This window comes from Chlorocebus sabaeus, chromosome 22 (genome assembly GCF_047675955.1).
Source record: "Chlorocebus sabaeus isolate Y175 chromosome 22, mChlSab1.0.hap1, whole genome shotgun sequence".
Classification (NCBI taxonomy): Eukaryota; Metazoa; Chordata; class Mammalia; order Primates; family Cercopithecidae; genus Chlorocebus; species Chlorocebus sabaeus.
The window spans coordinates 54,859,018-54,886,184 of NC_132925.1; the positions used below are offsets into that span (position 1 = coordinate 54,859,018).

The 27,167-nt window shown below is 48.2% G+C and overlaps 1 protein-coding gene across 3 annotated transcripts; it reads right to left on the reverse strand.

Annotated features, from left to right (window-relative positions):
- Positions 1–556: 556 nt before the first annotated feature.
- CPNE9 (copine family member 9) lies at positions 557–26,604 on the reverse strand. Of its 3 annotated transcripts, XM_073009887.1 has the most exons (21): positions 26,360–26,604; positions 25,780–25,820; positions 25,612–25,658; positions 25,414–25,517; positions 24,907–24,943; positions 24,687–24,812; positions 24,341–24,417; positions 17,837–17,900; positions 17,613–17,716; positions 17,042–17,146; positions 15,519–15,560; positions 15,110–15,185; positions 14,948–15,001; positions 14,446–14,507; positions 13,361–13,407; positions 12,250–12,431; positions 11,858–11,985; positions 4,327–4,429; positions 3,361–3,418; positions 2,898–2,971; positions 557–958 (listed from the first exon to the last, which is right to left on the reverse strand). In XM_073009887.1, exons 1-21 carry the CDS (start codon positions 26,425–26,427, stop codon positions 773–775), a joined length of 1,785 nt encoding a protein of 594 aa, XP_072865988.1. In that variant the 5' UTR covers positions 26,428–26,604; the 3' UTR covers positions 557–772. The 3 variants fall into 3 exon arrangements, with proteins under 3 accessions (XP_072865988.1, XP_072865989.1, XP_072865990.1); XM_073009888.1 differs by lacking the exon at positions 24,687–24,812; XM_073009889.1 differs by lacking the exons at positions 17,837–17,900; positions 24,687–24,812; positions 24,907–24,943; ... (2 more) ...; positions 25,780–25,820; positions 26,360–26,604 and having other exon boundaries at positions 24,341–24,640.
- Positions 26,605–27,167: the final 563 nt, after the last annotated feature.

A 27,167-nucleotide genomic window follows, 5' to 3' on the forward strand; every position in this document is an offset into this window, starting at 1 on the left:
TAAGATCTTGGAATCTGAAGTCAAACTGATGAATTCTCTTAAACAAATGATTCATCCTCTCAGAGCCTCAGTTTCCTTATGTGTAAAGTGGGAATAATATATAGTACCTGTTCTCACAGAGTTGTGAGAATTAAATGAGGTGATGCTTGTAAATCACCTAGCACACGGTTTGACATGTAGTGAATGTTCAAAGAAAATATTATCTGTTATTATCCTTATTAAAATAACTCAGAATAAATGGATCAAAGCAGAGTTATACTAAGTCATCTCCTTTAGTGGTCAGGAATTCGTTTGAGAATCTGGTGAAAACTTTGGGCCATGTGCAGGATTCGGATTTTATGGAAAAAAGAAAAAAACAACTGAGGGCCTCTCTCCTGAGGAAAACATACCAAGTTTCACTTATTAAAGTCTTTGAAGAATGTATGAAGAAGTGATTGGATGAACGTGTTAGGATGGGGATGAATCTAGCTGAAGCCATCCTGGTTCCCCCCTTCTTGATGTAGCCCCAGTCCTTGGGTCCCATAGTCTTCCTTCCCCAATATGCATGAGACAGAGGTGGAGTGAAGATCAGCTTTATTATTGGCATGAAGGCAGGGAGGTGGTGATAGTGCCAGGCCCTCTGCAGGCAAGGAGGCGGAGGGCTTATCAGCCAGCATCGATCCTCCAAGTTGGTCCTCCCAGTGAGGTCCAGGGTTCCAGGTGCCTCTGGCTTAAAGCAGAAGCAGTGGGTGAGCAGACGAGCAGACTGTGAGGCATTGGATATGTGGAATCCTCAGGGCTGCTCTGGAGCTGGGGTCGGGCTGGGGTTGGCAGGGGGTGGGGGCCGAGGCTGGATGTCTCTGGTGCGCATATAGGACAGCAGCTGCTCCGGGATCTCGGCCAGCACATCCTTGGCCAGTCGGGCCATGCTCAACACCTGGTTCCCCGACCGGTCAACATAGTCTCGGAATGGGACGAACTGGGTCAGGCACAGACAAGAAGAGAGAAGCCATGACCAGGAGAGAGGGCATGGGGGTACAGCTGGGAGGCTTTTTGATCTCCAGCATCTCTTTCCAACTATCATAGTATCTCCCTCCCCACATCTTGAACAGTTTTGTACATTTGCTTTCTCTCCACCTACTTTTTTTTCCACCCTCAACCCACTCCAGTTTGGCTTCACACAGGCCATTGAAACTGCTCTTGCTGATGTCGTCAGTGGCCCTGTGTTGCTAAATCAGTCCAGTGAACAGTAATTTTTAGTCCTCATCTTGCTTGACTTCTCTTTAGCTTTCCATTACATTTGACCATAATTCTTCTGGACACATCCCACTCTTGACACCACACTTTTCTGGCTTCTTGCTTACCTTTCTTGAAGCTCCCCACTCCTACCACCATTCCTCTGGGTCTACCTGCTCTCTAAACCTGGTCCCTTCTCTCTCTCAGCTCTCTTCCTGGATGATTTTATACACTTCCATGACTTTAAAAATTGTTCCCTGGAAGGAAGTAGAGCAGGCCAGGAGGTAGGGAGGGAGACTGGAAAGGAAGGATCAGGGGAGAAAAGGGGCAGGGACCAGGGAGAAGGGATCCTGAGAACAGGAGGAGGCCAGAGAGATGGAGTTGGGGCAAGAAGGAGGAGGAGTCTGTGAGAAGGGGCTGGGAAAAGAGAGAGGCCTAGGAGAGGGTCTTGGGGAGCGGAGAAGAAGAAATAAGGTGTAGGGGGAGAGGGGCTAAGGGAGAAAAAAAAAAAGAAAATCTGTTTCCTAATGACTGCCAAATGTATATATCCATCCATGACCTCTTTTCAAAAAATTATGTTTTATTTTTATTTTATTTTTTTCTTTTGAGACGGAGTTTCACTCTTGTTGCCCAGGCTGGAGTGCAATGGTGCGATCTCGGCTCACTGCAACCTCCACTTCCCCCCAGGTTCAAGTGATTCTCCTGCCTCAGCCTCCCGAGTAGCTGGGATTACAGACATGCACCACCACGCCTGGCTAATTTTGTATTTTTAGTAGAGACAGGGTTTCTCCATGTTGGTCAGGCTGGTTTCGAACTCCCAACCTCAGGTGGTCCACCTGCCTCAGCCTCCCAAAGTGCTGGGATTACAGCCCCCCTCACTCCCCATCATCATCTAATCATCAAGTCTTGTAACATTTTCTTCTTAAATATCTTTTGAACCTGCCACTTTCTCTCCCTCCCCACTGCTTCCAGCTAGATCTTTATCACCGCCCTCTACTACTTCAAAGACTTCCTCACTAATGAGTCTACTTGCCTTTTCTCTTGCCCTCTTACTGTCCACCCACCATGCAGCAGCTAGAGAGATCCTTTTAAAATGCCATCTCACTCCCCTATGTAAAATCCTTCAAGAGCTTTCCAATTCTTTTATAACAAACCCCCAAATTTTGCCTCCCTCCTCACACTCAGTATGATCCTGCTACCCTAGCTTCTGCATTTTTGTTGATTGGGCCAGTTCTTCTGGGCCTCGGAGACTTCTCACATGCTGCTCCTCTCCCTGTAATGCTTATCACCTCCCTTTGGTCTCGGCAAGCTAAAGAACCGTTTCCTGACTACTGTACCTATGTTAGGTCCCTGTTACAGGCTCTCAGAGTGGCATTTGCTATTCCTCTGGAGTACTTATCACAATCTAATGAGATATTTATTTGCGTGATTATTTATTGTTGGTTGCCTCCACTAGAGGGCAGGGGCCTTGGGGACCTCCCGACTTACACCATGGACGCACCAAGGCTGCAGCAACCTTCCTATTTATCAAAAAGGATGTATTCAATGAATGAGAAAGGATGAAAGAGTGACGGGGAAAAAAGTAGGAGACTGAGAAGGCAGTAAGTGTGAGTGGCTCCCAGCTTAGCCTCTTCTTCTCTCTGTGCCTCTCAGCTCCGCAACCTCTCCCAGGTCAGGTCTACCTGAACGATGTCCCGCTCTGCGTAGCGTCCTCTAGAGGACACGCGCACATCATCACCGTCCAACTCTTCCATTGCTGCAGAAAAGACACCCCTCAGCTGATTGGCCTCTCCAGCCCCACCCCCATGTTGCCCCCTCCCTTTGAGCTCCCCTTTGGAGTCATCAGAAGAATGCCTAATGCTTGTGATCAAGTCCTACAGATATCAGGCTTTATTATGGAGTTGTTATTATTATTATTATGCCTCCCAGGCAGTCCGTCCTCCCAGGAACCCCAGGGGAAATATTAGTATCATCAGCCTTGATTCTGATAAGGAAACAGGTTCAGAGAAGGTCTGTGACTTGGCCAAGGCTTCACACAGGGGTATCTTACCTTGTCTCTTCTGTGAGGCAGGCCCAAGTACCCGACCCCCTCCCACTTTTCTCCTTAGTTCTTAGTCCCACTCAGGGACACCCCTTCCTACTCACCCTCAAACATGGCTGGTCCTACACCGACGATAATGATAGACATCGGCAATGAGGAGGCCTGTGGGGGAAAGAGGGTGAACGGTTGGGGCAAGCAGCCATCACCAGGGAGGTGACTGTTGGCAGACAGTTTTCTGAGTATGTGTGTCATAGTTCTGCACATTTTGTAAGCAGAGGCATTGATTCTCTCTGCCCCAGACTACTTTTTGAAGGATGTTTCTATATCAAGCAGCCTTGAAAAATACAGTATTTTCCTCTAGAGCAGAGGGCATATTTGCATACTGTCCAATATAGTTTTAAAACAAGGTCTCCCTGGAGATCTTTGGAACAAAAGGCAAGCATGCTTACTGTCCATTATAAAAGACTCAAGTTCCCTAAGCTCAGGGTTCCTCTTCTGTAATGCAACCCACAGTGGCTGCAAGTGTCATCTGTCCCACTTCACATCATCTAGTGGGAACTGGGACTTAGAGAATTCAAGCAAATGCTAATACTCCAGCTACTGCTTTTGCTGGAAATCAAAGTCCTCTGTCTCTAATCCAAGAGTCTTGTGTCTTCTGCCAGCATCCATGAAACTGGCAGGCTAACTTGTTAGCTTGCAAGTAGGATAAAATCTCAGCCCCGGCTGGGCGCGGTGGCTCAAGCCTGTAATCCCAGCACTTTGGGAGGCCGAGACGGGCGGATCACGAGGTCAGGAGATCGAGACCATCCTGGCTAACACGGTGAAACCCTGTCTCTACTAAAAAAATACAAAAAATTAGGCGGGCACCTGTAGTCCCAGCTACTCCGGAGGCTGAGGCAGTGTAAACCCGGGAGGCGGAGCTTGCAGTGAGCTGAGATCCGGCCACTGCACTCCAGCCGGGGCGACAGAGCAAGTCTCCGTCTCAAAAAAAAAAAAAAAAAAAAAAAATCTCAGCCCCTTCACAGTATTGACATTACTCTTCCCTGCCAAGCCCTCCTCCTCAGACTCACGCTGACGATGGCCTCCTTGGTCTGTGTCATGTCAGAGATGACCCCATCAGTGATGATGAGCAGAACGTAGTACTGGGAACCATCAGAGATCTTGGCTGCAGCCCTGGATGAGAGGCCAAATCAGAATCCAGATGAAAGCCAGACAGGCCACAGGAATACCTTACCCCCAGAGCTTCCACAGCCATTGTGTGGGCAGTGGGCAAGACCTGGGGCTTCTGAAACCCATGCTCCTTCCGCAGACCTGGCAGCCTGCCCCTGCCTGCATATATGTATATATATACACACACCAATTTTTTTTTTTTTTTTTTTTTTTTTTTTTTTTTGAGACAGAGCCTCACCCTGTTGCCTAGGCTGGAGTGCAGTGGTGCAATCTCAGCTCACTGCAACCTCCACATCCCAGGCTCAGGTGATGCTCCTGCCTCAGCCTCCCGAGTAGCTGGGACTACAGGTGTGTGCCACCATACCTGGTTAATTTTTATATTTTTAGTAGAGATGGGGTTTCACCATGTTGTGGGCTGGTCTCAAACTCCTGACCTCAAGTGATCTGCCTGCCTCAGCCCTTCAAAGTGCTGGGATTACAGGCGTGAGCCACCGTGCCTAGCCTGCCTTCAGTAATATTTATTGAACACTTACTATGGTAGACACTGGAGATACATGAGGAGAAAAAATAAATCCATCCCAGCCCTCTTGAGTGAGGCAGACATTAATCCAAGAATCACACAAAAATGTGTAAAATTACCACTGTGATGAGTGCTGTGATGGAAGGGACACTGCTATGACAGGGTGCCAGAGGGGATCCTGACCGGGTGCAGTGGCTCATGCCTGTAATCCCAGGACTTTGGGAGGCTGAGGTGGGCGGATCATTTGAGGCCAGGGATCTGAGACCAGCCTGGCCAACATGGTGAAACCTTGTCTCTATGAAAAATACAAAAACTAGCCAGGCATGGTGGTGGATGCCTTTAATCCCAGCTACTCGGGAGGCCGAGGCAGGAGAATCCTTGAACCCAGGAGGCGGAGGTTATAGTGAGCTGAGATTGCGCCACTGCACTCCAGGCTGGGTGACAAGAGTGAGACTCCATGATTGATTGATTGATTGATAGATAGATAGATAGATAGATAGACAGACAGACAAATGGGATCCTGATGTGAGCCAGAAGGTCAGCGAAGGTTTCTTTAAGGAAGTGATGTTTGAGGATAGAGAGGCTAAATGAAAGAGGAGGAGGATCTTTCTAGGAAGGGGGAACAGTAAGGCCAAAGGCACTAGAGTGGGGCTAAACGACAACTCCCCTGTGTGGAGGTCAGAAATTGAGGGAAGCAGAGTGGGCCATGTGGCTGAGGAAGCACAGAGCTTAGACACACAGGGATTTATCAACCCCTGGCAAGATTTTGATGTTTATACACGAGCAAGAGCAAAGGCTGAGGGCTTCCTTGCTTCCCTCTCCCCCACATTTCTCTCTCCCTTCTCCTCTCTGCCGACCACATCTCATTGCCTGGGCTGTTGGGCCCCGTGCAGTCCTTCCCTGGTCAATCTAATAGCTGCTTCCAGAGCTCCTTTTCCTTCTCTCACCAGTCTTTGAAGCCAAGATTTTTTTTCCACCTGAAAAGGATGTCAGAAGTTATTGAGTCCAGTCCCTTTATTATGCATATTCAAAAAAAAAAAAAGACCTAGAGAGGGCACAAAGGTAGTGGGAGACCTTGGTCTCTTGACTTCCAGTCTCCAGTCCTGTGCAGATTGGAAAGGATGGAGCTGTGCTGTCCAGTAAGGTAGCCTTAGCTGCATGTAGCTATTGAAATTTAAATTAATTAAATATAGTTAAACATTCAGTTCCTTGGCCACCCTAGCTACTTTCACGTGCTCCATATCCATATGTGGCTGGTGAATACCATATTGGCCTGCACAGATACAGAACTTTTCCATCATTGCAGAAAGTGCTATTGGATGGTGCTGTATTGAAACCTGATCTCAAAATGTGAGGAAAGGCACGGAGAGGGCATAGAATTATAAAACAGCTTTGGGGACAGGTCGGGAGGCTCACGCCTGTAATCCGAGCACTTTGGGAGGCTGAGGCAGGAGAATCACTTGAGACCAAGAGTTTGAGAACAGCGTGGGCAACATAGTGAGGCCTGGTCTCTACGAAAAAAATTAAAATTAACTGGGCTTTGTGGCACGTGCCTATAGTCTCAGCTACTCAGGAGACTGAGTCAGGAGGATTGCATGAGCCCAGTGAGCCATGATGGCACCACTGCACTCCAGTCTGGGAGACAGAGTAAGACCCCAACTGAAATAAAAATAAAAATAAAGTAATAAAATAATTTTGGCTCAGTTTGCCCAGGGCCCAGAGTGGGAGTGAGTGGGTCATGATCCTCTTTTTTTTTTTTTTTTTTTGAGACAGTCTCGCTCTGTTGCCCAGGCTGGAGTACAATGGCATAATCTCAGCTCACTGCAATCTCTGCCTCCTGGGTTCAAGCAATTCTCCTGCCTCAGTCTCCTGAATAGCTGGGATTATAGGTGCCCACCACCATGCCCAGCTAATTTTTATATTGTTAGTAGAGACAGGGTTTCACCATGCTGTCCATGCTGGTCTTGAACTCCTGATCTCGAGTGATTCACCAACCTTGGCCTCCCAAAGTGCTGGGATTACAGGCATGAACCACCGCAGCCGGCCATGATTCTCCTTTACATCCCCTACCCACTTCCTGAATTCTGGTCCCAGCCTCCTCAGAGACCTGGCTTGGTACCTTTTCCTGTCACTTACTCATTTCACAAATAGCAACTGCATACCTACTATGTATCAGGCACCAAACTGGGTGCTGAGCATGGAGCAGAATAGGATATTGTCCTTGGGGAGAGAGAGGCTTAAACTACTAAAATGCATCGAGGTTAGGGCTTTGAGGATGTAACATCTAACCTAAGTACCTGAAAAATGGGTTGGGTTTAGCCAGGTGGTGATGGGGGTAGGAAGGTAAAGGGAAAAGTGTTCCAGAGAGAGAGAATGGGTAAGTGCAAACCACGAGGAGTTACATGTAGAACTATGGCAGAGAGGCTGGACCTGGTGACACATCTAAAATCCCAGTGTTTTGGGAGGATGAGATCAGAGGATCTCTTGAGCCCAGGAGTTTGAGACCAGCTGGGCAATGTAGCAAGACCCTGTCTCTACAAAAAATAACGAAATTAGCCTGGCGTGGTGACATGCACCTGTGGTCTTGGTTACTTAAAAGGCTCAGGTGGGAGGGAGGATCGGTTGAGCCCAGGAGTTCAAAGCTGCCGTGAGCTACAGTGGTACCACTGCACTCCAGCCTGAGCAACAGAGTGAGACCCTGCTCTTAAAAAAATAAATAAATAAGGAACTATAGAAGAGAGGAGACAGTGAGCATAATGCAAGGGTTTGGGGGCACAGGAGGTACATCTTTGGTTCTCTGTAGATGCCTTGCATTTTCAAGGCTATTTTTATCTGGAAGTTAGCTGAGAAAATGGGTGACTGGCCAGAAGCCAGTCTGTGCCTCACTTGGCTGTAGAGTGGAAAACAGCAGAGTCCATTGTGATCATCAAAATCGCAGATGTATACTTGACATACATCATCTAATTTGGTTTTTTGTTGTTGTTGTTTTGTTTTTTGAGACAGAGTCTCGCTTTGTCTCCCAGGCTGGAATGCAGTGGTGTGATCTTGGCTAACTGCAAGCTCCGCCTCCCGGGTTCACACCATTCTCCTGCCTCAGCCTCCCCAGTAGCTGGGACTACAGGCGCCCACCACCACGCCCGGCTAACTTTTTGTACTTTTTTTAGTAGAGATGGGGTTTCACCGTGTTAGCCAGGATGGTTTCCATCTCCTGACCTCATGATCCGCCTGCCTCGGCCTCCCAAAGTGCTGGGATTACAGGCGTGAGCCACCATGCCCGGCCATACATGATCTAATTTAATCCTCACCCCCATTCTATAAGGTAGGCACTTTAAAAGTTCCTATTTTTATGGCCGGGTGCAGTGGCTCATGCCTGTAATCCCAGCACTTTGGGAGGCCGAGGGGGTGGATCACCTGAGGTCAGGAGTTCGAGACCAGCCTGGCCAACATGGCGAAACTCCGTCTCTACTAGAATACAAAAAGTAGCCAGGCATGGTGGTGCGCACCTGTAATCCCAGGTGCTCATGAGGCTGAGGCAGGAGAATTGCTTGAACCCGGGGGCGGAGGTTGCAGTGAGCCGAGATCATGCCACTGCACTCCAGTCTTGGTGACAGAGCAAGACTCCATCTCCAAAAAAAAAAAAGGTTCCTATGTTTAAAATGAGGAAGCTGAAGCTTAGAGACATTAAGTAGCATCCCCAAGGGGTTATGAAGCTGGAGTCCAAGCCCATGCCTGATCAGCTGAGCCTAAAACTGGAGCTCTTGATTCTCTTATTCTTTATCCCAAGGCCATTCTCTGTGTAGTCCTCTGTACACAGTGTACACTCTAGTCATATTAAACTCTTTACTGTTTCATGAACTTGCCCCTTCATTCTTCTGTTTTTCACATGCCATTCCTTCTACCAGGCCTGCTCTACTTCTTTTTCTCTGATAAAGTCTACCTTGTCCTCTAGACCCAGCTGAGCAGTCCCCTTTATGGTACTGGAGCCTATGCCCTACCCCCTCCCTCTAGGATACTACTCCACCCACCAAGATGGGCTGTCTGCTCCTCTAAGTGGGTTCTCACTGCGTGATCTGCTGGATAAAGCTAGATGACTATAAGTACACTTAAAACACCTTTTTTTCCTAAATTAAACATGGATGCAATGTGAGAAGAATATAAAATTTGCATGAATTTTTAAGATGGAATACGGAAACTTCAAAGACATTTTCAGCCTGACTGCTTTCAGCTATGCCCCCAGATTCCCCCAGAGGGACGCTGTCGCTTGCCTTTGCCGACAGGCGACTTGCTAGAAAAGTCTGGGAAGCTCTGGTCTACAGAAGGTAATGATTTATTTATATTTCTGTCTCCTGCACCAAGGCGGGAGCTCCCAAGGGCAGGGACTAGATCTGCTTCATCTGTGAATCTTCAGTGCCCCAGCAGAGAACTGAGCACACAGCAGATGCCCTTTGAATAGTAATAATGATAATAATAGTAACAGTAATAGCGAACACCTATAGTATTTATGATATGGCAGGCACTGTTCTAGGTGTTTGACATATATTAATTAGTTCTCACAACAACCCTATGAAGTAGACATTGTTACTTTCCTCATTTTACAAATGAGGAATAAGGCACAGAGAGGTTAAGAGTCTTGACCAAAGCCACACCTAGTGAGTGATAGAACCAGTGTGTTAACTTGGCTAGTGTGGCTCCAGACCCCACACTCATGATACACTGCCCTTTTACTGAATGTTTACTAAGTGAATGAATAAATTTTGAATTAGTGTAGTTGCATAAGATAATATTTAAGAAGTCTGCTTAATAACAACAAAAATATGATCAGGTTCCAGTATTAGTGGAAAAAAAAATCAGTAGTGAAATGTTATATGTATAATAATTTGACTATAATTATGGATGCATAAGGAAAGTAACTGTATGTACATCCACATTCCATGGGCAGTATTCAGGGTGATTTCTTCATTTCTCTATTGAAATTTTGTACGGTTATTATTAAATAATCTATTATCATTACTGCAAATTAGAAAATAAACAAATCTACTAGAATTAATACCTGAGTGATAAAATAATCTGTACAACAAACCCCCATGTGTCAAGTTTGTTATGTAACAAACCTGCATGTGTACCCCTGAACTTAAAAGGAAAGTTAAAAAAATAAACAAATAAATCTTTGCTAGGGGAAAAAGTATGTGACATATAAATCTCACTGAAATCCTTTCACTTTTATTCCCCTTTTGTTTCATCTTTTTACTTCTAAGCTTTCTGAGGGGCTTTGTGTTAGCTGGGTTTCTTCTGTTTACTATAAAGTGGGGTTTGCTTATTTTTTATTCAATCAAATAATCTTTTTCTTTTTTAAGGTCAAACAGAGCTTATTTATGTTTATTGACATATGTTTGGTTTTAGTTCTGTCATTTCATAAATTTGTTTTAAATTTATTTTAATACCCTCTGGTTTTTAAAGTCATTTGATATATGATCTGGGTTTTCTTTGCTTTGCTTTATGTGTGTGTGTGTGTGTGTGTGTGTGTATTTTTTTTTTTTTTTTTTTTTGAGACAGAATCTCGCTGTGTCGCCCAGGCTGGAGTGCAGTGGCGTGACCTGGGCTCACTGCACTGTCTGCCTCCCGGGTTCAAGCAATTCTCTGCCTCATCCTCCTGAGTAGCTGAGATTACAGGCACCCGCCACCACGCCTGGCTCATTTTTGTATTTTTAGTAGAGACGGTGTTTCACCATCTTGGCCAGGCTGGTCTTAAACTCCTGACCTTGTGATTCACCCGCCTCGGCCTCCCAAAGTGCTGGGATTACAGGCGTGACCCACCGTGCCTAGCCTGCTTTGTATATTTTTGTTCTGAAAACTTGGACAGTCATGCTTCTAGTTTTTAACTTATCATTTATTGAGCATGTACCATGGGCCAGACACTGTGCTAATACTTGTTATACTGTTATCTAATTTTTAACCTTGCAATAACTCTATAAGGAAGCTGCTGTTGTCATCCATTATCATGCCACTTTACAGGGATGAAACAGATGCTTAAAGAGGCTAAGTTGCTTGGTTAGTGAATGGTGGAGCTAGGATCACACTCAGGTCTGATGCTAAAACTTATGCCTTCACCACAGTGCTGTAGGCTCTTCTCTCTCTTACCCAAACTCAAGCCCTGGGTTGTCATTTTCAGGCAGTGGGGTTAGGGTAATTTGCTGACACCTTTTCTGCCCCATAATAAGGTACAGTCATCCCTCAGTATCCGCAGCGGATTGGTTCCAAGACCCCCGTGGATACCAAGCTCCTCAGTACTCAAGTCTGTTATATAAAATGGTGTAGTATTTGCATATAACCTATACACATCCTCCTGTATACTTTAATTTTTAAAATTTAAATATTTAATTAAAAAAAAAAGGGCCAGGCATGGTGGCTTATGCTTATAATCCCGGCACTTTGGGAGGCTGAGCAGGCGGATCACCTGAGGTTGGGAGTTCAAGACCAGCCTGACCAACATGGTGAAATGTCTCTACTAAAAACACAAAAATGAGCCGAGCGTGGTGGCGTGCACCTATAATACTTGCTATTTGGGAGGCTGAGGCAGGAGAATTGCTTGAATCTGGGAGGTGGAGGTTGCAGTGAGCTAAGATCGTGCCACTGCACTCCAGCATGGTGACAGAGCAAGACTCTGTCTCAAAAAAAAGAAAAAAAAAAAGAGATGGGGTCTCACTATATTGCCCAAGTTGGCCTTGAACTCCTAGGCTCAAGTGACTCTCCTGCCTCAGTCTCCCAAAGTGTTGGGATTAGCCACCATGCCTGGCCTCTCCTGTATACTTTAAAACATCCCACATTACTTAGAGTGCTCCTGACTGTCCTTGGGGAGTCAGTCCCTTATGTGGGTCCCCTCATTTCCCCCAACCTCCACCCAGTTCCCTTACCTGGCCACTTGGTTGATGACAGGAGCAAAGTAGGTGGGCCCATAGAGCTGCACTGTGCGCAGGCTCTGGAAATAGCTCTCCAGCACACCCTCGATGCCCGCACAGTTGGGGTCTTCATCATTGTTGTTCTGTCAAACAATATGCCCTGCCAGGCTGAGCCCATGCAGGGTACATCCAGGAGTGCTCTGATTCCAGCTCACTCCTTCCATTTTCCATCAGTCCCTTTCATGCTCCCCTCCAAACCCAGCCCTGCTCCCCTCCCTGCTCTGCTATCCTCTCATAGCTTCCTGTGCCTCTACATGCCCTTTGAAGAAATGTAAACAGAACAAAATCATCAACTTGGGTGAACCAGATGCCAGGGCATGGAGGTTAAGCTCTGGCCAATACCATACCAGGGGGAACTGGTGGGAGATCCGTCCCTCTGGGGGCAGCTTGGCCCCAAAGCCGTAAGCTGGGAAGAGCTTGTCACTGTCATAGTCCTGGATGATCTCTCCCACTGCCTTGAGGGCCATGGCATAGGCGCTGAGCTGGTAGGGACTCATGTAGTGCAGGGAGGTAGGCTGCAGAGGATTCCCTGTAGGGACACAGGAACCCCAGCCTCATGATCATCTGGATCATCCATCTGCTCACCTGCTTATCTTTGTGTGCATTCATCCACCTATATCCATTTATCTGCCCTCTGCCCATGTCCTCCCTCCTTATTTTACCCAATCATCCATTGGTTCATTTATCCATCTATCCACCTACCCATTCCTATATCTATTCATCCATTTACCTACCTACCCACACATCCATCCACCCATCTACCTGGCCATACATCTATCTTTCAGTCTACTTATACATCTTTATCCACCAATCTCTCCATTCTCTTATGCAGCTACTTGCTTACCCACTCATCCATCTGTCAGTCCATCCATCCATCCACCCATCTACCCACTTGTCTACTTGCCATTTTTCTTCATTTTCCATCCATCTGTAGAGCAGTATTATTTTATCCATCCAGCTAGCCAGCCCTCTCCATTCCATTCATTCTCTTGTCTGTTCTCATATGGATTTATCCACTCATGCATTTCCTCTATCTAATTACTTGTTATTTCCCCAACTTAAACTTTGGTCTATTTGTCCACCCACATACCCATCCATGCATCTTACTTGGCTAACCTATTATACTCACCAACCCGTGTACCCACTCCATTTGTTCATGGATCTATGCATTCATTCAAGACTCACTACCTATTCACCTATCCATCTCTCCTTATACCCCCTTTCTCTCTCATCCATCAGCCTACTCATCCACCTGTTGCGCTATATATCCTTTCAACCCTCTGTGATCCATCTACCCATCTATTTTTCTGTACTCTATTTTCCTGGCTAGGTTTTGCCTAAGTTTGTGCTTCTTGGGTAGGTAAACTCTTATCCCTAGGTAGGAATCCAGACCAACTCCTAATGACTCCCTTAGAAGTCCCTTCCCACCTCCCCCTTTTTCACTCATCCATGTCTCACCATTGGAAGCTGTGAAGTCAATAGCTACTGTGAAGTTCAGCTGTGTCCTGTTGGGGAAGCAGATGAATTGAGAAGTGAGGAACTAATAATTATTACTTCACTATTTCTCAAACAGTAATGTGCATATGGATCACCTGGGGCTCATGTTAGAATGCAGATTCTGATCCAGATGGTCTGGGTGGAGCCTAACAAACTCCCAAGTAATGCTGATGCTGCTAGCTCATGGACCACACTTTAGGTAGCAGAATTAAATGCCTGCTGTGTGTCAGGTGTATTATAGGTCATTTAATTTAACTCTTACTATAGCCCTGAAGTAGTAATTAATATCCCCATTTGGCTGGGCGCCATGGCTCACGCCTGTAATCCCAGCCTTTTAGGAGGCCAAGGCAGGCGGATCACCTGAGGTCTGGAGTTCGAGACCAGCCTGACTAACATGGAGAAACCCCCATCTCTACTAAAAATTAAAAAAAATTAGCCAGGCGTGGTGGCGCATGCCTGTAATCCCCACTACTTGGGAGGCTGAGGCAGGAGAATTGCTTGAACCCGAAGGCGGAGGTTGCAATGAACCAAGATTGCACCATTGCACTTCAGCCTGGGCAACAAGAGTGAAACATCGTCTCAAAAAAAAAAAAAAAAAAAAAAAAAATTCCTCATTTTACACAGGAGAAAAGTGAAGTGCAGAGAAGCAAAGTACCTTTCCCAGGTCTTCCTGCCTCCACCAAACCAAACAGAATGTCCCCTATAGTCTGCTTGGCTTTTCCCTCTGTCTCTACCTCTCTGTCTTGCCTGACTATAACTTTATTCGTGCCCCAATTAGGTTACTGGGGCCACCAATGAAGACCACTGGTCTGGGAGCTGTCTTCCCGGGAGGAGCCGAAAGCCGAGAATGAAAGCAGCCCCCTGAAGGGAACTAAGAGGAGCAGTATTCTGCATTTTACAGAGCACTTTGTAGTTGGCCAAGTGTTTTAAAGTTTATCTACATGGTCTCACTGGACCCTGACCATTCATAAATAAGAAACCTGGGGCTCAGAACTGGGAGTAATTTATTGCCGGGCTTTCAGCCCAGAGGTTGGCCTGTGACTCACCCTCCCTTGATGTAATCAACAAAAGTGAATTCAGAGTCCACAGAGAAGGAGAGCAGCGTCACCTGTGGGACAGAATAGGCAGCCCTGGCACTTTGGAAAAGGCAGTTGGGTTGGCAGAAGGGAGTGAGGCATATAGGGGCTTGGAAAGAGGCACGTGATGGGAGGCACATGATTCCACCTGCTTCCCCAGTCAGCCCCACCCTGTTCAACTTCTGACAGGGAAAAAGGGGAAGCTGTCAGAAACATAGTTGGATTTCCAAAAGTATATTAAATTGGGAAATACAACTTAGGTTTTTTTCTTTTATTCTGCAAAAGAGTAAAATCAGAAAAATTTCCTGAGTGAGAAAAAACAAAAACTTAAATGGTGCTCCTTGTGCCCAGTATTACTATTCCAGGTAATCTTGCCCACCGTCTTGCCTTGCCCTCAATATTTCTCATGCTGTGTCAATGGGGACAGACATGGAAGGATCCAGGGAGGGCCACAGCTCTAGGGAGCACTCACAGTTCCTGAGTTGACATATTTTTTCTTCTTACATTTCTTCCGAGGGTTAAGTACCTAAGTGGAGGAGGTAACAGTGATGATGAGAAACAAAGGAAGGGAGGTGCAGACTCAGCACACTGGGATGGAGGGCCTGGGTGATCTGGAGAGGGCTGGAATGCTCACCTCATATACTGTGAACTGGTTCTGGGCCTTGCTCAGCTCCCGGTAGCTGGTGGTGAACTCACCAATGAAATCGTGGCTGCAATGAGGTGGGTGTGGCTAAGCAGCAGCTGCTGCTGGTTTGGAACCAGACCTGAACCCAATCTTTTATTCCTTCTATCCTAAGCCCCTACTTAGGCTGCAGGGCAGCCTAGTGCTGGGGCCATAAGGGAGGGCAAACATAGGGGAAAAACGGGAAGAGACAGTGTCCAGAGAGACAATTGGGGAGATCAGTTGTACCCAAGACACTGGTGTTTATCATCACCTTTCCTGGCTCCTAAAGCTACTTTGGGGTTCTCAGTGAATGTACAACATATTATTGAGAACTGCTTGGGTCAAGTACAGGAGAAGGGACTATGTGGGGCAGTTCTACCTTCCATCCCGATCCCAGTCGTACACGTCAATCTTCACGGTTCTGAAATGTAGGAGACAAACATATGCTAGATGTGTATGATAAATCCCAGAGACACCCTCATACAGTTAACCACACACATATCATCTCCCCATCCACCCATCTGTCTTCCCATTAAGTTGTTCATCTTTCAACCTACCTCCCATCCTGTCTATTCATTCATCAGTCCGTGCCTGTACCCAACCACCTACCCCTGTTAATACTACTGTGGTTAGTACCACTAGTACTTTTTTTGTTTGGTTGGTTTTTTTACTGCTTTGAGCCTTATTGTATTCCAGGCATTGTTCTCAGCACATTCACAGATTGTCTCATTTAACTTAACAATCACCCTATATAAAGTAGGTACTATTATGCTTATCTTGGGATAAGGAAATTGAGATACAAAAAAAAAAGTAATTTGGCTAAGATCCCATAGCTAGTAAATGACTGAACTGAGATTTAAACCCAGGCATCCTGATTCCAAAGACTTTGTTCTTAACTGTCATGCCTAAATCATTCCATATGTCTACCTATCAGCCCATCCAACCATCCATCTATCTATCTAGCTACCTATTTACCTATACATTTGCCAGTCCAATTACCTATCAGTTCATCTCTTTGGCCACCTAACTATACATCTAGCCATTCACTGACTCACTGAGGCATGCAAGCATCCATCCATCTATCTACCCAACTGTATAACATCTACCCATCTAGTTATCCATTCATCAGCATAACGATTCATTTACTCATGTATGTGCCCATCCATTCTTCCACCCTTCCACCTACCATCTATCTTTATACTACCCATTTACTCATTCATTTGGTTGGCCTATCCATCTAATTTATACCCATCCATCAACTAATTCACCTACAAATCCATCCATTAATCCATTTGCCATCTATTCATCTATCCAACCATCAATCTACTTGTCACTCAACCTATCTTTTTGTATTCCACCTGCTTTTCTGTTCATCCTCCTGCCTCCCAGTCATCCATCAAACTCTCATTTACCAATTTATCATCCACCCATCCATCAGCTCATCCATCCGTTAATCACCCATCATCTGTATATCCACAGATCCACCCATCATCAGTCCAATTATCCATTCATCTGCTATCCATTCATTTATCTGCCCCTCTACCCACCCACCAATTCACTCATATATCCATCCACATACATATCCAACCATTCGCTAGTTTACCCATCCAACGATCCATCCATGTACCTGCTTATTCATTTGTTAATCTGCCCTTTCATCTACCCATCCACCTACCATTCCATCCATCAGTCGATCCATCACTGGATAGTCCACCTATCCATCTGTGTGGCTATCCATCTGCCTCTCCATCCAACCTCATCACCCAACCTCATGCCGCAAACTCTATCTCACTGAGCAGGACCCTCCAATGCTATTATGATACTTCTACTATCATTCTTGGGCCCAGGAACCCCACTGGCATGTCCTTGGCTCCTTACTCCCCAGCTTATGCCAGAGCCAACCTGTCATAGTCTCCATTGCACAGAGCCCGCACAGGGATGCTGAAGGGCTGCCACACAGGATTCAGTGTGTTTTTCACAACCTCTGTCTTGTGGCAGATGGTGAACCTGGAGGGGAGTGGGAAGGATTGGTATAATTTATCTCGTGCCTGGGGGTAGGACTGAATCCAGAGACAGAACTGGATGCTCTCAGAGATTCCTGAGATTACCCCACTTGTTTTTTTTTTTTTTTTTTTGAGACGGAGTCTTGCTCTGTCACCCAGGCTGGAGTGCAGTGGCTCAGCTCACTGCAAGCTCCGCCTCCCAGGTTTACGCCATTCTCCTGCCTGAGCCTCCAGAGTAGCTGGGACTACAGGCGCCCGCCACCTCGCCCGGCTAGTTTTTTTGTATTTTTTAGTAGAGACAGGGTTTCACCGTATTAGCCAGGATAGTCTCGATCTCCTGACCTCGTGATCCGCCCGTCTCGGCCTCCCAAAGTGCTGGGATTACAGGCTTGAGCCACCATGCCCGGCCTACCCCACTTGTTAAGCACATGCCCCACCCCAGCCTAAGAGCCCTGATGGCAGTGACTCACGTGCCATCCTCATTGCTCCTGTAGAACACAAGAAAGGGGTCTGATTTCCCAAAGAAGTCCTTCTTGTCCAGCTTGTTTGCACATAGCTGCATGGTGGCAATGTCCTAGGGATGGATGAAGTTGGGCTGGTGACACCCAAATTGCCCATAGCCTTCAGACAGTCCATTAAAGGGTTTATGGGGAGAGAAGGGAGCTCCTGGGTCTAGCATGTGGCCCTTACTGACCCGACAATTGCTAAGCTCTTCTGCAGTCAGCAATATGGTCCCACACTTCTTGCCTGGTACACCCCTGGAAGCAGAAAAAGCCTCTTAGTGAGAGGAGGGAGGGTAGGCAACAAGGATTGAGTGGCCAGTCTGGGGTTAGGTGGACCAGGGGATTCAGTTTGCCATTTACTGACAGTCCCTTTTGTCTTGAGTGCCTTCTGGTGAGGAAGGGCCTCACTTTGGGTGGGGTCTGCAGTCTGGTAAAAAGGGGTTAGAACAGCTTAGGTGAACATCTCACAAAAGTAGCATGAGAAAGACAAGGGATTTAGTCAGTGGATTTTATGATTGTTAAGCTGTGTGACCCTGGGCAAGTTATTTCCCCTTCCTCAGCTTTAGTTTTTTTCTCTGTGAAATGGGAATCATGATGACTTGTCAGGGCTGTGAAGAGATGAGTGCATGGAAGGAAAATCAACTCATAAGCTTTATAGATATGAGCTAGTTGTATTCTTCAAAGCCAACCCTGGTTCCTACTATATGCCGGGTGCTGATAGACATGAATTGGGCAATTGGCACTCTCCAGCTCTGCTAGACTGCCCGCAGGGCAGGGGGAGGTGGAATGTCAAAGCCACTAGGTAAATAGAGTGGGTTGTAGCGATACTGAATGAGGGAGAAGAATTTCTGTCCAGACCCAGGGACAGGGCTGGTTTGTTAGGTCAAAGCTGATGTACTTTCTGAAGACCATGGAGAGAGAGATTTAAAAGACAAGGGAAACCTTATCCTTTCCTGACCCTAGAAGGAACACTTCCATGTGTTTGAACGGTGCATACAAGGACCCCCAAGAGACCTTGGGCCTGTGAACCCTGATTCCCAAAGGGATCCAAAATGTAGCAGAGAAAAAACTAGGTCAGAAGGGTCCTGGATTCCAGTCCTGGCTCTAACTTGCTATGTGATTTTCCCTATCCTTAGAATGAGAGTTGAACTATTTGGCTCCTTTGATCTTTGACTCTTTGTGCTTTACAAAGAGGGAACGTGATGAGAATAGGGACTATTTGCCTACGGCTGGGCGTGGTGGCTCACGCCTGTAATCCCAACACTTCGGGAGGCCGAGGTGGGCAGATCACCTGAGGTCAGGAGCTGGAGACCAGCCTGACCAACATGGTGAAATCCTCTCTCTACTAAAAATACAAAAAAAAAGAAAAAAAATTAGCTGGGTGTGGTGGCGGGCGCCTGTAATACCAGCTACTGGGGAGGCTGAGGCAGGAGAATTGCTTGAACCCGGGAAGCAGAGTTTGCAGTGAGCTGAGATCAAGCCCTTGCACTCCAGCCTGGTTGACAGAGTGAGACTCCATCTCAAAATAATAATATTAATAATAATAATAATAATAATTCACCTGCACATCCAGGACCAACGAATTGTTGATCCTGTTGCCTCCTCACTATTCTTTGCCTCCTTAATGTTCTCCCTTACCACCTCATCCATCCAGTGTGAATTCCAGTCAGTGATTATAATAATCATTCACTTGCATCCTGTCTCTTTTTTCCTTCTCTCACTTTTTTTTTTTTTAAGAGTTGGGGTCTCACTCTGTTACCCAGGCTGGAGTACAGTGGCACGGTCATAGCTCACTGAAGCCTCAAATTCCTGTACTCGAGATCCTCCCACATCAGCCTCTCAAGTAGCTGAGACTACAGGTGCACATCACTACGCCTGGCTAATGTTTAAATTTTTACTTTTTTAGAGATAAGGTCTGGCTATGTTACCCAGACTGGTGTTGAACTCCTGGCCTCAAGAGATCCTCCTGCCTCAGCCTCCCAAAGTGCTTCGATTATAGGTGTGAGCCACTGGCCCAGCCTTTTCTCTCACTTTCGATATATTTATTTGGCAGAACCACAGCTCTAGTTAAGCCTAACTCTGCCTAACCCATACTGTACCTGTGAAACTGAACATGGCCAGACAAAAACACAATTATGCGAACTTGTCTCTTTTCAGATGCATGACTGCAGACCTCAAGAGGGTCCTTATTGTTGCCTCGGAGTCATACTATACGTCCCAAGGCCCTTCACTCTCTGGTAGATGGTAGTTCTGGTAGATGGCAGTTTCACTCCTTCTCTCTCCTCAACCCCTAAAGCCTCCTCCCCTATCCGCATTCTCAGCCAATGACCTTGTTTCCTACTCACTGAACAAAATTGAAGCAATCAGAAGAGAATGTCCACCCACCACCACACCTACCCTGCCACCAGTATCTTCACCCACACAAGTGTGACTCCTACCGTTGCTATAAATGAACTGTCCTTGTGCCTATTTATCCCTCCACTGTGTACTATATTTCATACTGTCTTGTCTGCACAGGAACATCACTTCAGTAACGCTCACCTCTTTTTATTACATCAAGGTTTCAGTTTCTACTTGGTCATTCCCATCAATATGTAAATATAGTATAATTTTCCTTTTTTTTTTTCTGTAGAGATGGAGCCTCACTATGTTGCCCAGGCTGGTCCTGAACTCCTGGGCTCAAGTGATCCTCTCACCTCAGCCTCCAGAGTAGCTGGGATTACACTACGCCCAGCCAATGTGGTATAATTTATCTCATGTTAAATTTTTTTTTCTTTTTTTTTTTCTTTTTGAGATGGAGTCTCGCTCTGTCACCCAGGCTGGAGTGCAATGGTGTGATCTCGGTTCACTGCAACCTCTGCCCCCTGAGTTCAAGCGATTCTCCTGCCTCATCCTCCCTAGTAGCTGGGATTACAGGCGTGCTCCACCACACCCAGTTAATTTTTGTATTTTTAGTAGAGACAGGGTTTCACCATGTTGGCCAGGCTGGTCTTGAACTCCTGACCTCGGGTGATCCACCTGCCTTCACCTTTAGGAGGCCTCAGCCTCCCAAAATGCTCGGATTACAGGTGTGAGCCACTGCGCCCAGCCTCGTGTTAAAAAATTATAAACTTGGCCGGGCGTGGTGGCTCACGTCTGTAATCCCAGCACTTTGGGAGGCCGAGGTGGGTGGATCACGGGGTAAGGCGTTCAAGACCAGCGTGGCCAAGATGGCGAAACCCCATCTCTACTAAAAAACTACAAAAATTAGCCGGGCGCGGTGGCAGGCGCCTGTAATCCAAGCTTCTCAGGAGGCTGAGGCAGGAGAATCACTTAAACCAGGGCGGCAGAGGTTTGTAGTGAGTTGAGATCACACCACTGCACTCCAGCCTGGGTGACAGAGTGAGACTCCGTCTCAAAAAAAAAAAAAAGAAAAAATTATAAACGTATTCTTGACCTCTCTTCCTGCTTCAGCCACATCTCCTTCTCTCCTCTCCTCTCCCCTCCCCTCTCCTCTCCTCTCCCTTCTCTTTTTTTTTTTTTTTTTTTTTTTTTTTTTTTGCAACAAAGTCTCCCTCTGTTGCCCAGGCTGGAGTGCAGTAGCATGATCTTGGCTCGCTGCAACCTGTGCCTCCCTGGTTCAGGCGATTTTCCTACTTCAGCCTTCTGAGTAGCTGGGATGACAAGCATGCGCCACCACTCCCAGCTAATTTTTTTGTATTTTTAGTAGAGATTTCACCATGTTGGCCAGGCTGGTCTGGAACTCTGGACCTCAAGTGAGCCACCTACCTCAGCCTCCCAAAGTGCTGGGATTACAGGTGTGAGCCACCGTGCCTGGTCACACATCTTTTCTCTTCTCCCCTTTGCTGTAAAACTCCTTGACAGATGCCTTGACTCCCTCCGTCTTCCATCCTCTTCACCTCCACCTCTTCTTTAAAACTATGCTTGTAAGAGTCAACAGGGATTTTCACCTTGCTAAATGCAATGGCCAATTCCCAATCCTCATCTTACTTGAGCTGCAGCAGCATTTGACGTGGTTGGTAACTCTCTCCTTGATAACCCTTCTCTTTGCTTCGATGACATCACCCTCTCTTGGTTCTCCTCCTAGTTCATTAATTGCTCCTTCTCAGTCTTCTTTTCTAGGTCCAATTTGTGGAGCCTCGGCCTTTGGTTCTCTCTCTCTCGTCTCCCTCTTTCTTTTTCGCCAGTCCTTCCTCCCCTCCTTTGGTGATCTCATCTAATAGCATGGCTTTAAAGTTAACATCTAAGGCCGGGCTCAGTGGCTCATGCCTGTAATCCCAGCACTTTGGGAGGCCAAGGCAGGAGGACTACTTGATGTCAGGAGTTCAAGACTAGCCTGAAAAACACAACGAGGCCCCCTGTCTCTACAAAAAATAATTTTATTTATTTATTTATTTATTTATTTATTTATTTATTTATTGTGAGACAGAGTCTCGCTCTGTCGCCCAGGCTGGAGTGCAGTGGCCGGATCTCAGCTCACTGCAAGCTCCGCCTCCCGGGTTTACACGGTGGGGTTTCACCGTGTTAGCCAGGATGGTCTCGATCTCCTGACCTCGTGATCCGCCCGTCTCGGCCTCCCAAAGTGCTGGGATTAGAGGCTTGAGCCACTGCGCCCGACCCAAAAAATAATTTTAAAATTAGCTGGGCCTGCTGGCATCCACCTGTAGTTCCAGCTACTTGACTTCTTGGAAGGTTGAGTGGGAGTATTCCTTGAGCCAAGGAACTTGATGCTGAAGTGAGCTATCATTGCACCATTGCCCTCCAGCCTGGGCTACAAAATGAGAGCCTGTCTTGAAAAAACAACAACAAAACCAACATCCAAGACTCATTTGATACCTCCACTTGGATGTCTAACATTTTATATATTTATAAAACATAAAATTCAACATGTCAGATGGAACTCTTGATTGAATTCCTCCTCCAACTTGCTTCTCCTTCACATTTTTTGTTTTGTTTTGTTTTTTTGTCTTTTCGTCCATAGACAGAGTCTCACTCTGTTACCCAGCTTGGGGTGTCACCCAGGCTTGAGCCCAGGAGTTTAAACTCCTGGGCTCAAGTGATCTTCCCATCTCAGCCTCCTGAGTAGCTGGGACTACAGGTGTGCACCACCATGCTTGGCTCTCCTTTGTTTTTTTTTTTTTACCTACTATCTCAGTTGGTGTCAATTCCATTTTTCCTGTTGTTCAAGCCAAAGACCTTGGTATTGTCCTCAACTCCTCTTTTCCTCTCACATTCATATTTAATCTGTCAGGAACCTGTTAGCTCCACCTTTAAAATATATCCCGTATCTGACCACTTCTCCCCTCCTTCACTGGTAGCAGCCTGGATTACTGTCAGAGTCTTCTCATTGGCTCTCTGCTTCTACCTTTGGCCACCCAAGGTTTATTCTTTTTTTTTCATTTTTTTATTTTTTAATTTTTTTTTGAGACGGAGTCTCACTCTGTCGCCCAGGCTGGTGCAATCTCGGCTCACTGCAAGCCCTGCCTCCTGAGTTCATGCCATTTTCCTTCCTCAGCCTCCCGAGCAGCTGGGACTACAGGCACCCGCTACCACGCCTGGCTAATTTTTTGTATTTTTAGTAGAGACAGGGTTTCACTGTGTTAGCCAGGATGGTCTCTATCTCCTGACCTCATGATCCACCTGCCTCGGCCTCCCAAAGTGCTAGGATCACAGGCATGAGCCACCGCGCCTGGTCCCCAAGGTTTATTCTTAACCCCATAGCTAGCACCATCTTTTGCAAGCAGCCATATCATGTCACTCCTCTGCTCAGAACCCTCTAGTGACTCCCGTTTCAGAGGAAAGGTGGAAGTCCGCTGCAAGGCCCTGTTAGCTCTTCAACCTCACTTCCTCCTGCCTCCCAGTCACCTGGCTCCAGTCACACTGGCCTCCTTGCTGTACTTTGAATGTGCCAGGCTTTTGCACTGGCAGTCTCCTCTGCCTGGAACATTCTTCCTCCACATGTCTGTACCATTGACTCCCTCTCCTCCCTCAGGTTGTTGCCCCACAGTTACCTGTCCATGAGGCCTGCTCAACTGCACTGTTGAATCCTGCACCTCCCACTCACCCAGCATTGCCAGTTCCCCTTATTCTGCTCTACTTTGTCTCTTTCCCCATAGCACTTAATATTGTCTAATCTAGTATGTAATTTACTTAGGTCTATTTTGTACCCCCACAACCAGAGTATCAGCCCCCTGAGGACAAGAACCTTTGTTTTGTTTACCATTGCAAGCTAATCCCCTTTACCAGTGGCTGACATAGGGTATGTATACATAGTGTTTGTGGAATGAATGAAGCCCTGGTACCTAGAGCAGGGTGTGGGATATAAAACATGCTAATGCATATTTAGTGAGTGGATGTAATGGAAATTCCTGAGGATTTGATTTATTCCGGGGGAGCTTCCCTGTGGAGAGGGGCTTGGAAGTGGACTTTAAAGGTTGAATCAGATTTAGAAAAAGAGTGAAGGGGGAGAGAGAGAGAAGAGAGAAGAGAGAGAGAAAGAAGGAAGACATATGAGGCCTGAGAGTGACTCGGGCAGAGCACTGGAAATTGGACTTTTCTACAAGGGTGATGGGAGCCAGTGCAGGCTCCTGACCAGGGGCAACCCCAGCCTCCACTGCTATCAGTCAGTGGCATCCTTGGGACAGAGAATTTGGAAGCCCCCACCCTACTCCCACACCCCTTCCCATTCAACTTACGTGAGGGTTCTTTCTACTCGGCTGCCCTGGCCTCCGATCACCTCTCCCAGGGCCAGGAATGCTTGTCCCAGGAAATCCTATGCAGGACAAGGAGTCAGCGAGACCAGAAGCTCTTGAGTGCTGAGTCCCAGCTCAGCCCCAGTGATGCTCCTGCACAGGAGGACCAGGGCAGTTCCCAGGCGAGTGAGTGGTGCAGGAGCCACCACCCTGCATGGGCTTTATTGGAGGGGGTGTGAAAGAAGGGGTCTGCGAGCAATCTCTGTCTCATAGTGGGTCATCAGTCCAAGCTTGTTCTCCACAACACCACCCCCACCCCCAGCCTCTGCCCAGCCCCATTCAGTCTCACCTTCTGCAGTTCCCAGTAGTGGCAGCCAAGAAGGAAGAGGAACAGTGAGTAGGGGGCACAGGCAGGACACTCAGGCAGGAGGAGAGGGACCAGGAGGGTGAGTTGGGGGCCTGAAGAAGATGGGGTCTGGGTCGAGGGTTAGGAGAAGTTCCAAGAGTGGTTGAACACATCTAAGTGCATCCTTTGCGCTCTGCCAACCCTCGAGTAAACGTTTGCTCACCGGTTTGGAGATGTTGGTTTTGGAGTCCACGTTGTACCTAGGAAAAGAGTGGAACCGGTGTGGGGTGGGGCTGGGTGGGGGAGAGGGTGGAAGGGGGTCGGGCACCGAGTCTTGGTGAAAATTTTGGGTGGAGGGATGGGTGGCTGTGGACTCGAATTCAGCTTTGGTCTCCTTTGGGGGAGGAGTCAGGGTAGGCCGAGGAGTAAAAGGGTCAAGCCTGGGCCGAGGCCAAGTCAGGGGCTGCTGGGGGCAGGGTTGTCTGGAAGGGGTCGGGCCTGAGGTGGAGCTGCGATAGGAGCAGAGTTGTGGGCGGGGCCAGAGCGGGGGACGGAACTGGACCGCATCTCACAGAAGGGCAGGACTCAGGCTAGAGGGGGCCATTCAGAATGGGAGGGAGGCCTGCGGGAAGAACCAGGCCGGGAGGCGAGGCGGGGGTGGGGCCAGTCAGAATTCCGGGCGGATCCAGGTCGGGGGCGGGCCAAGCCAGAATTCCAGGCGGGGCCTCACACATCGAAGCGCAGATTTTGCTTTTCCTCAAAGAAATAGTCGAGGACGAATTTGCGCACGAAGTCTGGGTTCAGCGTGTTATCGATCACCTCGGTCCGTCCGAACTGGGTAGGGGGATGGAGGGTCAGCGTGGGACGTGCAGACGCGCAGGGGATTCCCGGGCGACGCCCTGGGCCGGGAGGGGGCTCTGGGACTCACCTCCCGCCACTCCTGGCTGGCCCGGCTCTGCGTGTAAAGCACCACCACTGCAGGTGGGGGCGGGGAGGGAAGGACGTGAGGTCGGCTTGCACCCCTGGCCCCGACTCCACCCGCCCCTGAGTCGCGCCCAGACCCCAAGTTCCCCCTCCCGGTCCTGGAGCCGCCTACTGGGGTCGGACTTGGAGAAGGTATCAAGGTCTAGCAGGTTCCTAGAGAAAAGCAACAGACAGACAGAGTGGATCATCCTGGAGCCCGCCCGCTTCGAGTCAGCTCTGAGCCGGGCACTGAGGGGAGGTATGGGGCCCGCATCAAACCATCAAACCTCTGTCCCCCATGACTACCCCCAGCTGGGGTCCGCGCTGTCAGCACTCTGGACAGCACCGGAAATCGCTGTCCAGGAACCGTGGCTCTGCGGACTGGACGCGAACGCACCCACACTGTCTCCAAGGGCCCAGGAAAGAGGGCTCGCCCCAGAACTTTGTCCTCTTGGGGCCGAGCTCCTACCGGATACCTGCGACCCACCCCCTGAACCCGCAGGCTGAGCCCTTTTTTCAGGGTGGGGCTGCCCAAGAAGACCCCCCCCCCCACCTTCTCGATCCCACCAGCAACTCCCCTGTCATCAGTTGTGATTTTCCAGCCAATTTCGCCTCTCCCCTGGGGGTCTAGCCCCTGCCCGGGCTGAGCCCCGCGTCTGGCTGGGGCTGGGGCAGTGCCAGTGCCTAAGCCCTCCCCAGCACGGCTCGCTCACCGGCAGGACACGGTAATTTCAATCTTGGTGGCCGGGACGCTGCGCTCGGAGGCTCCGCCGAGAGACATGGCTGGTCGGGCGACCCGAGCCGCAGGAGGCTGCGAGACCAGGGCTGCTGGGGCTAGGGGCGACGGCAGCGGCGGGGCCGGCCCATGTGCCGCGGTGGCGGTGGCGGCGGCTGCGGCGGCTGCACTCCCTCCAGCCCTGCGTGCGCTCCCGCCGCTCGTGCCCTGACAGTGGCCGCCGGCGGCAGCAGCTCCAGATGGCAGTACAGCCCCGCCCGGCCCTGCGGGCGGCCCCCGCCCCATTGGAGCAGCCTGGAGCCAGCGGGGAACCTCACCCCGACCCCCAACTCCAACCCACACCTCGGTAGAGTCCACCCTGCCAACTCTCTGGGGTGGAAACCCAAGCCCCCTAGAGTTGTCCATGATGCTGAAGCATTTGGGGCACCTGGTGGGCGTTGGAATTGTTGCCTCTTACTGAGCCACTCCCTTAGTGTTTCTGCCCTTTCCCATTCCCAGCCTGCCTAGGTCTCTGAATAGGAAAAGTACGTCTCTTATTAGCTGTGTGACCTTGGACAAGTTACTCAACATCTCTGTGGCTTGACCATGAAAGACCGTTAGAAAGGCCCTTAACAGCAGCTACTTTAGGTGATGTAAAATTTTACTGAGATAACCCAAGGAAAGCACTTAGCACACAGCAAGTGCTCAACATTCACTGGTATTTATGATTTGTCCTCTGGGTATTCACACTGATGACATAAATGGTGGCTGTCAAGCACCGTGCAAAGCTGTCTGCCCATGCCTTT